The sequence below is a fragment of the Zea mays genome, chromosome 1 (assembly GCF_902167145.1).
Source record: "Zea mays cultivar B73 chromosome 1, Zm-B73-REFERENCE-NAM-5.0, whole genome shotgun sequence".
NCBI lineage: Eukaryota > Viridiplantae > Streptophyta > Magnoliopsida > Poales > Poaceae > Zea > Zea mays.
In genome coordinates, this window is record NC_050096.1 from 264,906,601 (window position 1) to 264,920,585 (window position 13,985).

At 43.8% G+C, this 13,985-nt stretch overlaps 1 protein-coding gene and 1 non-coding gene across 3 annotated transcripts; one reads left to right on the forward strand and one right to left on the reverse strand.

Moving 5' to 3' along the window:
- Positions 1-2,776: 2,776 nt before the first annotated feature.
- Positions 2,777-9,745, reverse strand: LOC103643777 (nuclear poly(A) polymerase 1). 2 transcript variants are annotated; one of them, XR_002266495.2, is made up of 13 exons: positions 8,309-9,745; positions 8,122-8,199; positions 7,926-8,033; positions 7,106-7,168; positions 6,863-7,024; positions 6,485-6,598; positions 6,336-6,398; positions 5,887-6,216; positions 5,082-5,246; positions 4,432-5,005; positions 4,082-4,316; positions 3,487-3,560; positions 2,777-3,143 (listed from the first exon to the last, which is right to left on the reverse strand). XR_002266495.2 is itself a non-coding variant. In XM_008666939.3 (12 exons), the coding sequence occupies exons 1-12, from the start codon at positions 8,411-8,413 to the stop codon at positions 3,092-3,094; spliced, it is 2,238 nt and encodes a 745-aa protein (XP_008665161.1). In that variant the 5' UTR covers positions 8,414-9,745; the 3' UTR covers positions 2,793-3,091. The 2 variants fall into 2 exon arrangements, 1 of the variants encoding a protein (XP_008665161.1); XM_008666939.3 differs by having other exon boundaries at positions 2,793-3,143; positions 4,082-5,005.
- TRNAT-GGU (transfer RNA threonine (anticodon GGU)) lies at positions 7,400-7,471 on the forward strand. The gene has a single exon. It is a non-coding gene; the product is annotated as a tRNA-Thr (tRNA).
- Positions 9,746-13,985: the final 4,240 nt, after the last annotated feature.

Sequence of the window (13,985 nt, forward strand, 5' to 3'; positions counted from 1 at the left end):
TGGTTGAAAATTTATGCAAAAATTTAATTAGAAGAGCCTCGTTCTGCGTTTCTAAGCGAAGAACACCCAGGCCACCATTCACTTTCCTTTGAGTGACCGAATTCCAAGCGATCAAAGGTGGCCTCTTGGAGTTGATGTCATTTCCTCTCCACAGGCAGTGCTTTCTGAAAATATCAATTTCCTTAATGATGGTTTTAGGAATCTTGAGCGTGCTCATGAAGAACATTGGTAAGGCTGAGAAGCTCGCTAGCTAGGTTCAAACAGCGCCGTACGAATACAGCAAATTAGTCATCTAACTATTAGCCCCTTCATGTTTCAGACGATACATAAGTTAATAGGAGTGTACATCCCTACCAATGAATTATTTATTATAGCCCATCCTTAGCAATGAGCTATTGGCCAAGCCCATCCCAAGCAATGATCTCGAAGTATTTTTAATATATACTCCCTCCGTTTCTTTTTATTAGTCGCTGGATAGTACAAGCAATTTTGTACTATCTAGCGACTAATAAAAAGAAAAGGAGGGAGTAGCTTTTAAAGCTAGAAGATAATTTGGAGTCAAAAATCTCAGAAGTATTTTTTATTAAACTTGTCTCGAAGTAATAGAGAAGATTAAAGGAGCTGAACCCACTATTCAATTTTAAATAGTGTGGAATTCCATAACCCTTAATCCGCCCCATTACTCCAAGTTTCTAATGAATTAGTGTATCCAACAAACTCTCTAAATTTAAGTATCCCAAGTTCCCAACAACCCAACGCATATCGTTCCCTTTTCATTGGGCCATTGGCGCATGGACTTTCATCTGCTATAGCCGACGTACATGTTCGTTTTTTTTTTTTTTTTTTTTTGCGGCGCTTGCTTTCTTCACCGTTCGTTCTCAGCATCGCAACTCAATTTGTGTTGGCTGAGAAGCCCTTGTATCCCAGGTAGTAATGCACAGATATGCATTATTATTATTCATAAAAGAATCCTGAACTCCTGCTGGCCGGTGAGAGTAATTTGTTTTATGAGAAGAATCACCTGCAGGCTCATCGACCGTGGCATTCTACGGTGGGACCCTTTAGAATGCTACGCAGCAGGCGGCACAAAAAATGGACATTTAACCTGAAATTAAACTAAACAAATTTAGCTCCAATCTGGTGCACTCCCATTAACCAACAAAAAAGGTTCTGAGAATCTGAATTTAGTCTGTAGACAACTAGACATGGAGATTTTTGAGGATCTAAATTTTGGACAAAAATAGTCTGATATGTTTGTCAAGGTACCAGCTCTCTTTTTTTTGTACAAGATAACAATAACAGGGAAAATGCGTCTGTCAGGTCTGTCAGGACAGATAAATGCATCTGACAGAAAGCAAGTTTGATCACTTCCAGATAAACACATCCAGATTGTTTCATCACTTCCATGGCACGCCACCAAAATGGACAGAAAGCAAGGAAACAACATGTGTGGCTGGGCAGATTGTACTGCAAATTTCAAGTTTGAAGCCTGTGGTTCGGGAGTTGGCAAAAATATGGCAACAAATAAAAAATACAAATCTGAGCTTGCAAGCAAGGAATGCAGTGAAACCTTACTTCAAAAAAAATGCAGTAAAACCTACAATGAAACGTAGCAGGCTTCAGAATGCATGACAAGAACACAAGTGCAAATCAGGAAAGGCATCTTCCAATATGAAACATAGCGGGATGTACGTGGCTACAGCGAAGGCTGTACGCGGTGGCGGCGCAAGCCACAAGAGCGCGGGAGCGGGAGCGGGAGGGCGAGAGATGACGAGTTGCAAGGGCTCGGCAAAGATGCCTAGCGAAGGGGACGTGATAGGAGTGAGATGAAGTAGCTGAGGTTAAAGAAAAGGTTGTTGGAAAGAGTTTTATCCAAGATTTTTCTTTTTTTTACCGATTCCGGTATATATTTATCTAGCCTGTTGGAGTTCCTCTAACCCTTGTATAATTTGTTTCTCTTGTATATTTGCAAGGAGATGTATTTTCTCCTTGTTTTTTTCCACCTTAGGTTGTTTTCAGTAACATTCTTTAAATTTCATCTTCTCAAGAAATATTCTTTTTTTTCTTTATAGCACGCTCTAAGAAATTTCGTAGTCTATATCTTCATCATCTTTAGTAGCATCCTCTAGATTTTATACTCTATATCTCATCCACTACATTTTTCAGAAATTTTCAAAACTTATTTTTTTACAAAATATATGAGTAGTTTGTAGATTGTGTAGATTGTAAATTATTTTTGTATTCTTATTGATAAATATGTTTTACAACGACGCTTCGAATTGTGGGAGAGGATAAAGGACGTATGCAACTCTAAATTTACTGGACAGGGCGCTTTAGCGCACCTTGAGACAGGAGACAGTCTTAACCCAAGTACATTTGGATCTATGGTTAATAATTGCATGAGTTTCTAGCAATAAACTATCATCCCTTAACTATTTGTAGTTAATGGACTAACAGCTAGCCAAGAATTTAGTTAAAAGACTTCCTCCCGTTTAAATAAACTAGAGCTAAATTTTAGCTTTTCGTTATTAGCCCATGGAATCGAAATACGCCATGAAGCTTGTCAAGGCACCAGCTGGTATGGATCGGTAGCTTACATAGAGAACATCATAATGCTTCAAAGACGATATCCACTTCCGTTTGAACATCATTGCAATTACAAGCATAGCTAAGTCGTCGAGAAAATGTACCGCTGCGTACATCTATGCCCAACCACGGATTCGTTTCTCGGAAATCACCGAATTTTGGTGAAATTTCCAATTTTCGCTGCTCGCTGTTGACCAAGATGCGAATTTCGGTCAGGTTTTTTATGGATTTTGGTTCCAAATTCAAAAAATATAAGAGTCAAACTTTGGTTAAAAAAACGAAATTCGCTACAGCAAAAACGAAATGGTGAACTCTGATACCAACCCAGCTATGAACTACATACAATTTATTACAATCGCACTCATTTACGTCAGGCGGCCTCCGTTTTCCATTTCGTTTCAACTCGCAGTGCCAAAGCAGGCTATGTGCCGAGCGCTTCCACATATCCTTGCTTCAATACAAGGAAAAACAAGCTCTAGGTATGTTGGCTCCTGGGCAATTCCATTCAGGAAGTTCCTTCAGCTGGCTTCGGTTTCCCCAAAGTCGTTAACCTCAACCTTCAAAAGAAATCAACAAGGAATTCCCACTTTAAACGTGTAATATCACACTAACAAACAGCAGGCCAGAATAAATGATAACTCAGATAGTGCACTAAGGGGGTATTGGGTTTGAAGAATCAGTGCATTCTAGATGAGACATGAGTCCATTCCACAAATTTAGTGGAATGAGTTCATTCCACATATTATTACTAATTATTAGTCTATGAGGAATGACAGGGTGATAAATCAACTCATTCCACTCCACAAACCAAACAAAAAACACAAACCAAACAAAAAAGTGAGGAGTGAGAAGATAATGAACTATCTCATTCATCAAACCAAACACGCTATAAGTACCTACCTGAGTGGTTTTCTTGGGGCAGTTCCTGTCGATTGCGGCGCAGCACCAGTGGATGGGACGGCAAGCTCAAGTGGCTTTTGTGAGCACGAAAACAAATGATTGAACATAGCATTAATAAGAAAATACAAAGGAAATAATACCAGAAAATATAACTGAAAGTTTTATGTTTTGTTTTTCCAGGGAAGAGTTAATTGCAACAATTACACCAACTTGCTAATTGGGTTGATTTGGGTCCATAAAGTAGCAAACTAGATATAGGGTCCACAAATCTATGAAGCACTGTGATGAAGTTCCAACGGATAGATTCACAAACACACTAATTCAACACTATAAGGAATTAGATGACTGCTTCAACAAAAGTATCTGCTGCAGTTATGCACCAACAAAACATTCTTTAGAGTTGTAATAGTAATATGTAGGTATGCATGTAATTGGAAAATGAAACCATGTAAACAGATTGTATTTACATTTTATTAATTGCCACTATATCACAGTAACTGGGCATTCTAACTGAAACTATAGAAAAATGCAAGGTCACAGCTCATAGGGAAGGGCAGAGAAAAATCAGGTATTGGTTTGTCGGAGAATATCATACCTCGAGCTCTTGATTGGCTTTACGCTTCAGATTATTATTAGATTCTTGGGGCCTCAGACTGCATATTTGTTCCAAGTTATTTTCAGAACCGATCTCCAAGTTATTTTCAGCATTTACATCTTTCTGATTAGTTTGATAGGATATCAGCTCATCAAGTTCATCAGGTGTGGCTGGAATAGCTGGGGATAACTTCAGCAAGTTGTTTGCAGCACTGCCTGCACATTCCCTTTTTGAACTGTTAAGAGAGGAATCAGATCCATACAATTGTGAATTGTTGTTTGAATTTGGGAGCAAACTGTTAGGTTGCTTGACTACAAGGCACACGGTATTCTGCACAGCCACAAACTTACTTTCCTGATAGTGTTCTGGATGTTCACTCTCAATAGATTCTGCATGAAAATTAGCAGACCCATTCAGAACTACTTTATTGGGTAAGCTAGGGGGCAACAGAGAAATACTTCCTGGCAACTGAAAGCCTCCAGCAAAATCTGGTTCTGGTTGTTTCATATAGCTGCCTTTACATGGTACATGTTGAGCATCACTACAACTGGCAACGCCCAATAGGTTTCCCACTTGATCATCAGCTGAAACATCACGTGTTGGAATGGCACGGCTGTTCTTGTGCGTTGTTCTAGAAGTACGAGAAGGACGCACTCCACCAGGAAAAACAAACAAAGGGATTTCTTTTCTTTTTACATGGGACACTTCAATGTCCATTCCTTCTTTCCGGTGTTGATATGCACAAATAGTATTCTTAAACTCATTTACAATTCCCCTGATGTCGAATTGCTCAGTTTCTTGAGCTTGGGTAGTTTGTTTTCTCCAAAGACCCATGAAGTAAAAGATATGTAAGGGCCTGGATTTATCTGAGAAATCTTTGGGATATGGGTGTGCAAGGATCATCTCATGTGAATAACGCTCAATCTGCATCAGCAGCAAAAGGTGCATTTTAGGAGACAGTGCACATTCATGAAAATAATGAAATGTATCTATTATTCACCTTTAATACAAGAGTGCGAAGGCGAGATTCCACCCATCCTTTCCAATTCCTGAGGTCATCTTCATTTCTCGCTGTGATATTAACTTCTAGATAATTTTTATATGATTCAAAAAATGGATATGGCTCAAACAATGCATCCCAGTCTGCTTTTCCTTCATCTATGGCCTACAATTGGTTTTCGAGTAAATTTGATGCAGAGTACAGAGCAGACCAATAACAGGACATTGTTAGTTGATACAGTTATATCATAACTTCCCCTTTAACTCTACACAACACTGACTATGTATAATAAATACAAGAAAATGCTTCCATCGCCAATTATTTAAAGGGGACAAATCATTCCTAACATAATTAGATGCTAGAGTCAAGTGAGTTGATCTAGGTAATGAGTGACAAAAATCAGCCATGCACCAAATATTAAAGGATCTAACTGTGTAGTAATGAAGGTATGGACGGTGAAGATAAGATGCTGGGGAAATATTGAAGTCGACAATTATTTCGAAGGTGCTGCATAAGTAATGTGTTACTGTATGACATAATAAAGTTAGCAAACGCTACAATAGAATATAATAAAGTAAAATAATTTTGCAACATGAGCAATATGCACCAGATCAAATCAAGATGACAAAAGGTATCCTACACTGGCAACTATCATTTGACATTTTAACCTAATATTTGCACTGAGTTACACTCAGTTCTTACATATTAGTATACAAAAACGTATAGCTAACCTAAACTCCAGCTATTTTTTTCTATTTGTGATTTGAGGATTGAAATAAAAAAGATCTGAAAGAATATGTGGTACCTGACAAATCTCAAATGCTTGCGTGAATTCTTGGACCATCACATACCTAGTACTAACAGATACATTGTAGCTCGAATTCATGCAAGGGTAAGCAGGTGTAATAATAGGCATTTGATGGCCCCTGTCTCTGTAATTTCTTCTTGGATCCCAAACAGGGAGACCAAGATAACCTTCCTCAATATGGCAAAGCATAACAGGATTAGGCCACTTCCATTTGCTGTAGACTCGGAAAAAACGGGATATCAACATGCTTGGTGATGCATTTGGGTACAATTGACAGATGCGACCCACAAGAATTGCCCAGTTTATACCACCCAGAAATCCCATAACCTGGAAAGGGTCACAAAGCATTTGTTATAAAATGTACAGAATTTATGAATATATCATGTTAAGTTGTTAACACTGTAAAGCATACTCCTGCAACAAGAAAAATCAGAAGAGACTCATACATTTGAGTAAACCCCACGGCGCTTTCCCCAACACCTTATGAATCTTAAGGTTGTGCGAAAACTCTGGATGGAGAAAACAAACTGTATTAATCCAGCAACGAAAACACTGTGAACATTTACTTCAAAATAGGTATAGTAAGAATACAAACCAGAATGTTTGGAACCAATCTTAGAATTTGATCAGTAACTCGACACCCATTTAGACTACGAACAGTCTGTTCATCGACATTATGCAGTATAGAGTCCTGAGAAAGATCTAGGTCCTGATATCAAATATGTACAAAAAATACGAGTATATCAAATGCCATAAATAATGGAATAATTCACTTACCAACCACTACAAATGCATCACTACAAGATAAAGCATATGCCAACAAAAACAAATGTGTTAAATATTAAGTTGCATTCAAGCAACCCTTTAATTAATTACTTAAAATGGGCAATTATTTACTTGTTTTTCAGAATGGGTAGTATGGTATGCAATATAGAAAGATTGTTCAAACAGCAGTGCAGTAAGACAAACTTACCTCAGGAATCACTGCATGAGCAAGATTAGCATACAAAAGGTCAATTGAGACCCCATTAATTTTGAATCCCAGAACAGGCACATGAGCATCTGGTACTGGATGTAACTCAGAAACTTCTGGCATCTCAGCTAGGATATCATGAAGCCATCTGAAGAAGTACTCCTATGGAGGGAAAAATTAAAAGGTTCATTTGGCATCATAGTGATACAATAACTCTGGGATTTGAAAGGGAGCCCCTCTTACGTTTCGAGTTGCATGTCTTGGACCAACACATAGGGTGTCAATGTCGGCACCAGGGCCATGTACCTGTACAATAGATTACACAACATATTCAGAGCAGTTCCTTTAAGCCACTGTGATAAACAGCATGATAGAAGCAATAATCAAAGATCTGTACCTAACTGAAATTTTAAGATCGTACATGGGGAAAATGAAACATAAAATCCATACACACAATGTTTAATATATACATGTAATATGTACATTATGCAGTAGACCCATAATGGTAAATGAAAGTGGCTAATTATTGAATAAAAAGCCCTTTTAACTCAGTGGTAGAGTAATGCCATGGTAAGGCATAAGTCATCGGTTCAAATCCGATAAAGGGCTTTTCGCTTAGTGGTAGAATAATGCCTTGGTAAGACAGAAGTCATCGGTTCGAATCCGATAAAGTACTTTTCTACTACACACTTGCCTCATTCAGAGTCTGCATATATATATAACCTAATAAGTAATCTAGAATGAGATGGTGAAAATAATCGTGTATAGGGTGTGTTTGGATTGATGCCCACGCCTGCCCAGTCAAAAATTGGTCATTGACCGTAGGCGGAATAGAAGCTTGGATCCAAGCCGTGTTTTGGTTTGCGCAACATCGCATGGCCAATGCGCAGTTCATTTCAGGCCGATGCCCAGCCGATTCCTGGGTCGCCTTAATTTGGTCAGCCAGCTATTTGGCAGAGCACGGAAAGGCAGCAACCAAATGTGACCACAGTGTACAATAACAGTTTATAGTTTTTTTATAAAATATATATAAAGATATTTGATAAACAGTAAGGTGGATTACCCCAAGACGGTATGAACCAAATGTAAAGATCTTTGCATTTGCTTCATGCACAAATTGCTCCCCATACCCGCTGATCCTAGTAGCCTTCTTAATCCAAGCTTTCACAGTCTGCCACAGCATCCAACATCTTCAAATCAGTATATGCCTAAGCGAATGATAATCCAAAATGGAAGGGCATCCATGGATATTGTTCAACCTGGTCCAGCTTGCCTAAAACCTCTTCTCGCAAGATAGCCTCATCTTGCCTCTCATAGAGTCCTGCATCTGAAAGGTACTGATCAACACAAATAAAACCACGCTGTTAAAACAAATAGCATGAATCTGAGGAAAATAAAAAAAAATGTGGAAGAGCTTTTGGTTTATCAGATATACAAATCCCCAACCTTTTCAACCTCAGCTGTCTGCATAAGGTCCTTCTCAGTCGGTCCACTCAGCGAGATTGGCTCAGTGACTCCATGATAACCATTATTGTTCTTCACCTTCGACATTCCACAGCCCTCACAAACTCTCCTAACACTCAACTTCAGAATTAACAAATTCTCACACAGCTACCTTCGCTAAACGTAAATTTGATCTTTTTGCCCTTCACTGCCTCAACACTTATTTTTCCTTTCCTTTTTATTTTCCTCCGGGTGTCAGAGTGAAGGACAACTATTGAATCAACGGCATGTGCAAAAAAGAACCGGACGGTGGGGGATTAAAACAATGTCTGGTACAGTCGGTTTCTCACTTGACATTAACAACTCAAGAACCCCGGGAGCAGGCCCCAAAACTAGATGAGAAAGAGCAGGACCCAAATAAATCAGAAATAACTAAGAGTAAAAAAAGAAAATGATGCGGCTTCTTTTCCAGTTACAGAACGAGACGCACGAGACGAAACGCGCCGGTGACAACAGGAACACCGCCGCCGCCGTCGATACCGGAATCGTTCTTGGATCCGAGCAGGAGGGGTACAAGCTAACGGCGGGCGAGCGAGCGCCGGGCCAGGACCGTTCTTCCGAGTCGGGCGACGGGCGCGGCGTCTGCGACGTGGGAGGGAAGCGGTGCGGCGACCGGGGAGGTCGGCGGAGCGCTTGCTGCTTCCTTTCCCTTCCCTTGTTCCTTCGTGGTGGAGCGGGCCCAAGCCCAGTTTTATCAAAGAGAGGTAGAGGATGCGCAAGCACTTCACTGCTTCCGAAGGGGACGGATGGCGGCGTGTGATGGGAGGGCGGCGGTGACGACAGATGTAGATGGGGCCACGGTTGCGGACGGGGCCGAGCTGACGGCGGCGCGGCAGCGGACAGGGGCGAGGCGGTGGCGTGGTGGCGGGCGGACGGGGGAGCGCCTTCGGCCGCGGATGGCGGCGTTGTGGTGGACGGACGGGCCCGCGGCGGCGGATGTGGATGGGCCCCCGGCGGCGGCGACGGACGGGAGGCCGGTGACGCACTGACGCTGACGCGGCTCGCGGACAGGACAGGAACTACGGAAACGCGACAGGGGCCGGGTGGGTGGGACCCACGGAAAGGAGAGGATCGTTGTGCTCCTGCCGCTCTACCGGCACTTGGTAGTCATTCCTCTCGTTCAGTTCGTGAAAATAGGTCAGTTAGAGAGTAGCTCCAAGAGAGCACTTAATTTTCTCCCAAAAAAAACTGTTATTGGGGTTGTTGAAAAACAAAATATTGCTAAAAAATATAAAACCACATCAGTCTGCTAAGATATGTTCCCTGAAATATAAAACCTGTTACCGGCCATTCTTCGTGACCTCGCTTCGAGCCGCCTCCACCTCCACCCTCCAGTGTTACCACTGTCATCGTCATCGATTGAGTTCCTCACTCCGTTCTAGTTAGTTCTCATCATCTTGGTCATCTTTTGCACTCTCAATGCGGTGATGACAAAGTTTTTGGCTGGTATTGTTTAGGGATTAGGTATGCAGATTAGGGTTCAACAGGTTATTAAACCTCGTCCTGATGTTCTTTCTGTTAATAGTTGTGTGCTTGAGGTTCATCTTAGCGTCGACAATATGCTTAATCGTTTAATATTTGTGTGCTTCTAGTGAACTAAACCCTGAACGAGAAAATTGTACCTAATATTAAAGTGGAACTCATTTTCTTATATATCTGGGTTTCTTCCTGTTAATAGTTGTATTGATGCGTCAAAAGCTTTGTTTTCTTGTATACCTCAAAAGCTTTTGGTGAACTAAACTCTAAACTATATATCTCAGTTTCTTCTTATATAATTTGTTGTTTGTGTTTCCATAGATGGCGCAGAAGATCGATGTTGCCGACAAGGCAATCTCAATCATGCAGGAGTCTGCTAAGCGTGTCCTAAGTATATGACATGAGAAGCTACCTTTGGGGAAGCCGCTAAATGTTTTTGAGGATAGGGCAGTCTGAGAAGCGCTCGAATTTACTCTTGGAGGATTGGACCAATACTCTTTATTCTGCCAAATAGAGTTGGATGCTGCCAATAAGGTTGATGTGGAGGATGATTTCAGCTCGGTGTCTAGTTTCACTTGGCCACAATCTCCGCGTGAACCACACCCTGACGACTTCATGTCCATTGAAGAGCACTTTGAAAAATCCGAGGGCGTTGAATACGACTCGGACCAGATGCCTAGTTACTCGGACTAGGTTGAAGAATATCTTGTATGGGGTCTTATGGTTTAAGAAGTATGTCTCTTTTGTATCTTGGATCATGTTGTAACGGTGTCTGACAATGTGAAATGTTGGATCCTAAGAACTATAGCAATTTGTGTATCCGAAGTAATGTTAGATGTATGGCTTTGTATGAACCAGTCTTTTGTGATCAAGTATGGGCTTGTGATGAAGTATCTATTGTGTTTCAGATTGTGAACCATGTTTTCAGATTCTTTTTATTTTCATGGACAGACTGTGTGATGAACCATGTTTCAGACAGATTGTCAACCATGTTTTAGACTGTGTGATGAACCATGTGTCGGTGTTTCGTACCTCACACCTATAAGTAAATTTATTGTGCGCATTCCGGGCTTTAGAGGGTGTGTGCGGAGGGCACAAGATTTATACTGGTTCGGGCAGAATGTCTCTACTTCTAGTCATCAGTGGCTTGCGCTACTGGCACTATTGATTATCAAATTCGTAGTAGGGGTTACAAGTAGTCGAGAGAGGGAGGAGAGGCTCCTAGATCTCTTATTGAGGTGGGAGTGGAGCTTAGAAGCTGTAAGGTGAAGTCCTAGCTAAGTCTTGGCTTAGCGAGGCTCCAGCCTCCTGGACCTCGTCGGCGCTCCTCCTCTTGTAAATCCTTATGGGTTTGTCACCGTTTGAAGGCGTTCGGTTGTCCCTCTGTTTGATCCCCCTGCCTTGAGGTGACTGTCAGTGTTTAGAGTCCGACCGCACACCCAGGGTTACCCCTTGCGGTGCTTTTGGGTAGGACGGTGTTGTTGATTGTAGCTTAATGGTTCGTGCTAGATGCACGAGAGAAGGACAGACAATTTTCTATAAGTTCGGGCCGCTTGGAGAGGCGTAATACCCTACTTCCTGGTGTGGATCTTTATGTGGTGGGTTACAAGTGAAGTCTCCTAAATGGAGAAAAGTTAATGATATAGGTATGTGGTCGATGGAAATGATGGGGTACCCTCTGGGCCTTATATACTCGACCATGGGGCACTCCATGTGTACATGAGGATCACGTGTCTCCTAAATAATAGTGAATCGACTGAACTGATCTTTCTACAATCTTGCCGACTTATCCCTAATCCACCCCGATATTCAAGGGCGCCATACACGGGAAAGTCGGGCGGTTGCTGCGGATAGCACGCGAGTATGACGGGTTGCCTAGGCCTGAGTCTGCTTCTTTCTTGTGTCGGCCCACTCCGCCAGTAGTTCTAGCCCGGCCCAGGAAGGGAAAGCCTTGCGAGGTAACTGGCCCGAGGCCTCGCGCAAGGCCTTCTAGCCTTCTAGTGGATCCGAGGGGATTTCTGTCCCCCATAGTGATCCTCCCTCTTTTATAGGCTAGGAGAGGGGTTGGCCAGCGGTGGCTTCTCTGGGAAGGAGTCATAAGGTAGGGGTAAAACCATCATTTTACCCCGGGTGAGACCACGCGTACTCGTTGGGCCTAGGGCTGCCTGGCTGTCACGTATTTATCATGGTGGATGACGTGAGGGTGGTGATGGTCCCATGCGCCATCATTCTGGCTACACCGACCCTTGGATTTCGTAGCCTAGGGCTCGACGTGAGCCGTCGTATAGTGCCTTGTGGGAGGTCTGCGTACTCAGACCTAGTCCGAAAGGCCATAAGTTCCCCGTAGGCCGAGGGACGCGAAGGCCATTAAAGCGCCACAGTCCGGGGCTCGTAGGTCATGAGCACTATGTGGCCGAAGGGTCCATAGGTCATGAATAGGAAGCGGACCGGTGCCCATGCCGTGGCTCGGTGCCAGGTGTGGTTAATGCGGCCAGTCATTTATGGTGGGTTAGTTCAGGTCCAGACGCGGGGATCCACTCGAGTGGTTCCCTTCTGACATGCCCATCCTCCTTTGTCAGGCTTCGTCACGCCCGACCCTAGGCTCGGTGCCACGGGGTGCAACCGGGGGCGGGTCCTTCCAGGGCTGGCGCACCTACCTCTTCCGACTGACAAACAAGCCCCAGGTATCAGGGGCTCTTTCTTTAGTGCGCTCACGGACCGGTGGGTCCCAGGGACTGGTGATCATCTCCCCGACAAGAGCCCCTGAGCCCCCGAGGGGAGAGTGTCTCCCTTCAGAGGCTAATAACGGGTCATGCGGCGGGTCAGACATTTTCCTATTCCTTTTTGTCGCTTACCGTTGTCGAGTGGAATCGGCAAAGTCTTTTTCTTCTGAGCAGGGCAGGAGGCCGAGTTGGCAGAGCTACCCCGGGAGGTCGATTCAGTGACTCGGAGCATCTGTCCACATGGAGCAACTCGCCTACAACGCCTCCTCGACATTTCAGCCGCGTTTGGAACATCGTGGGCCTCGACATCCAACGTGGGTTCGCTATTGCCTTGGTCGTTGCTTAGTTCCGCACTAGGGCTGACCTCCGTGCCCTGGCGATGCTTCTTAGGCCGCCCCGTCTCTGGTCTTCGAGAAACTTATCCAAGGGGTACGATGAGGCCACTTGCGAGGTGGCTGGCGCCGTGTCAGCGGAGGACCTAATCCGGTGGGCTCCCTAGGGCTCTTCTCCATCGTTCGTCTTTTGGTTTCCCGGCACGGGTAGCCACCCTCGTCGTTGTGTCGGTCATCAGTGCGGAAGATGGGGGGATAATCAGGCTTCCCACCTTTCTTAGTCGTCGGTTTCTGTTTCTTTCTTTCGGCTGCTAGGTTTTGCGCCCAACCCCAGAGTCTAGAACTGTAGTTTACGGGAGACTTAGGGCCCCCTTTATGTAAATAATGATGTAGCCCTAGGGAGACCTTGGTCTAATGTATAGTTTTCATCCCGACGTCCTTCTTTACGCAAATGAATACTTACGTCGGGTCTTCCTTCGAGAGGTGGCGTGACATGTGGCCTAACATGATGGTGGGGCAGGCTTGCTTCCTCGTCCAGTGGATCTTTTCCATCGGTCCCAAGTAGCAGGGTTTTGCAGGATGGCCTTTATTTAATCGTGTCGCTCACCCTATCTTGTCCACCTTGCTTTCGGTTCCTCGGACCTTCGTCTTCTTCGCTTAGCCTGTCCTTATTTTGCTCGGGTCTTCTGTCGCTCCTCCCGTGACGGACTGGCGTCGATCCCTAACGAGTCAGGGGAACCTTCAAGCCCTCGTTGGGCGTGGTTTACTGGATGAAGGCGGGTGGTTGATTCCGAACGCTGAGGAGGCCCCAACCCCGCCTCCTGGTTATGTGGTTTCATTTGTTCGTTTCCATGAGCGAGGTCTCGTTGTCCCCCTTCATCTCTTTGACATGACTCTCTTCAAGTACCTGCGGGTGCAACTCCATTTTCTAAACCCGAACGAGATCCAGCATATGCCTGCCTTCATCGCTCTACGTGAGGGGTATCCGGACGTCGAGTCCAACCTCTTCTTATGATGATACTTCTTCTACGTCGAGCTATTGCAGAAGAGAGGTGAGCAAAGGATAACGGAAGCGTGGCCAATTGAATG

What these genes read in the sequence shown, in the direction of transcription:
- LOC103643777 (XM_008666939.3), bottom strand. Translation starts at nt 8,413, where the DNA reads ATGTCGAAGGTGAAGAACAATAATGGTTATCATGGAGTCACTGAGCCA. An exon ending in CAAGACATGCAACTCGAAAC is followed by an intron (nt 7,025 to 7,105) that starts GTAAGAGGGGCT and finishes TTCCCTCCATAG; the next exon opens with GAGTACTTCTTCAGATGGCT. An exon ending in CTCATGCAGTGATTCCTGAG is followed by an intron (nt 6,599 to 6,862) that starts GTAAGTTTGTCT and finishes ATTTGATATCAG; the next exon opens with GACCTAGATCTTTCTCAGGA.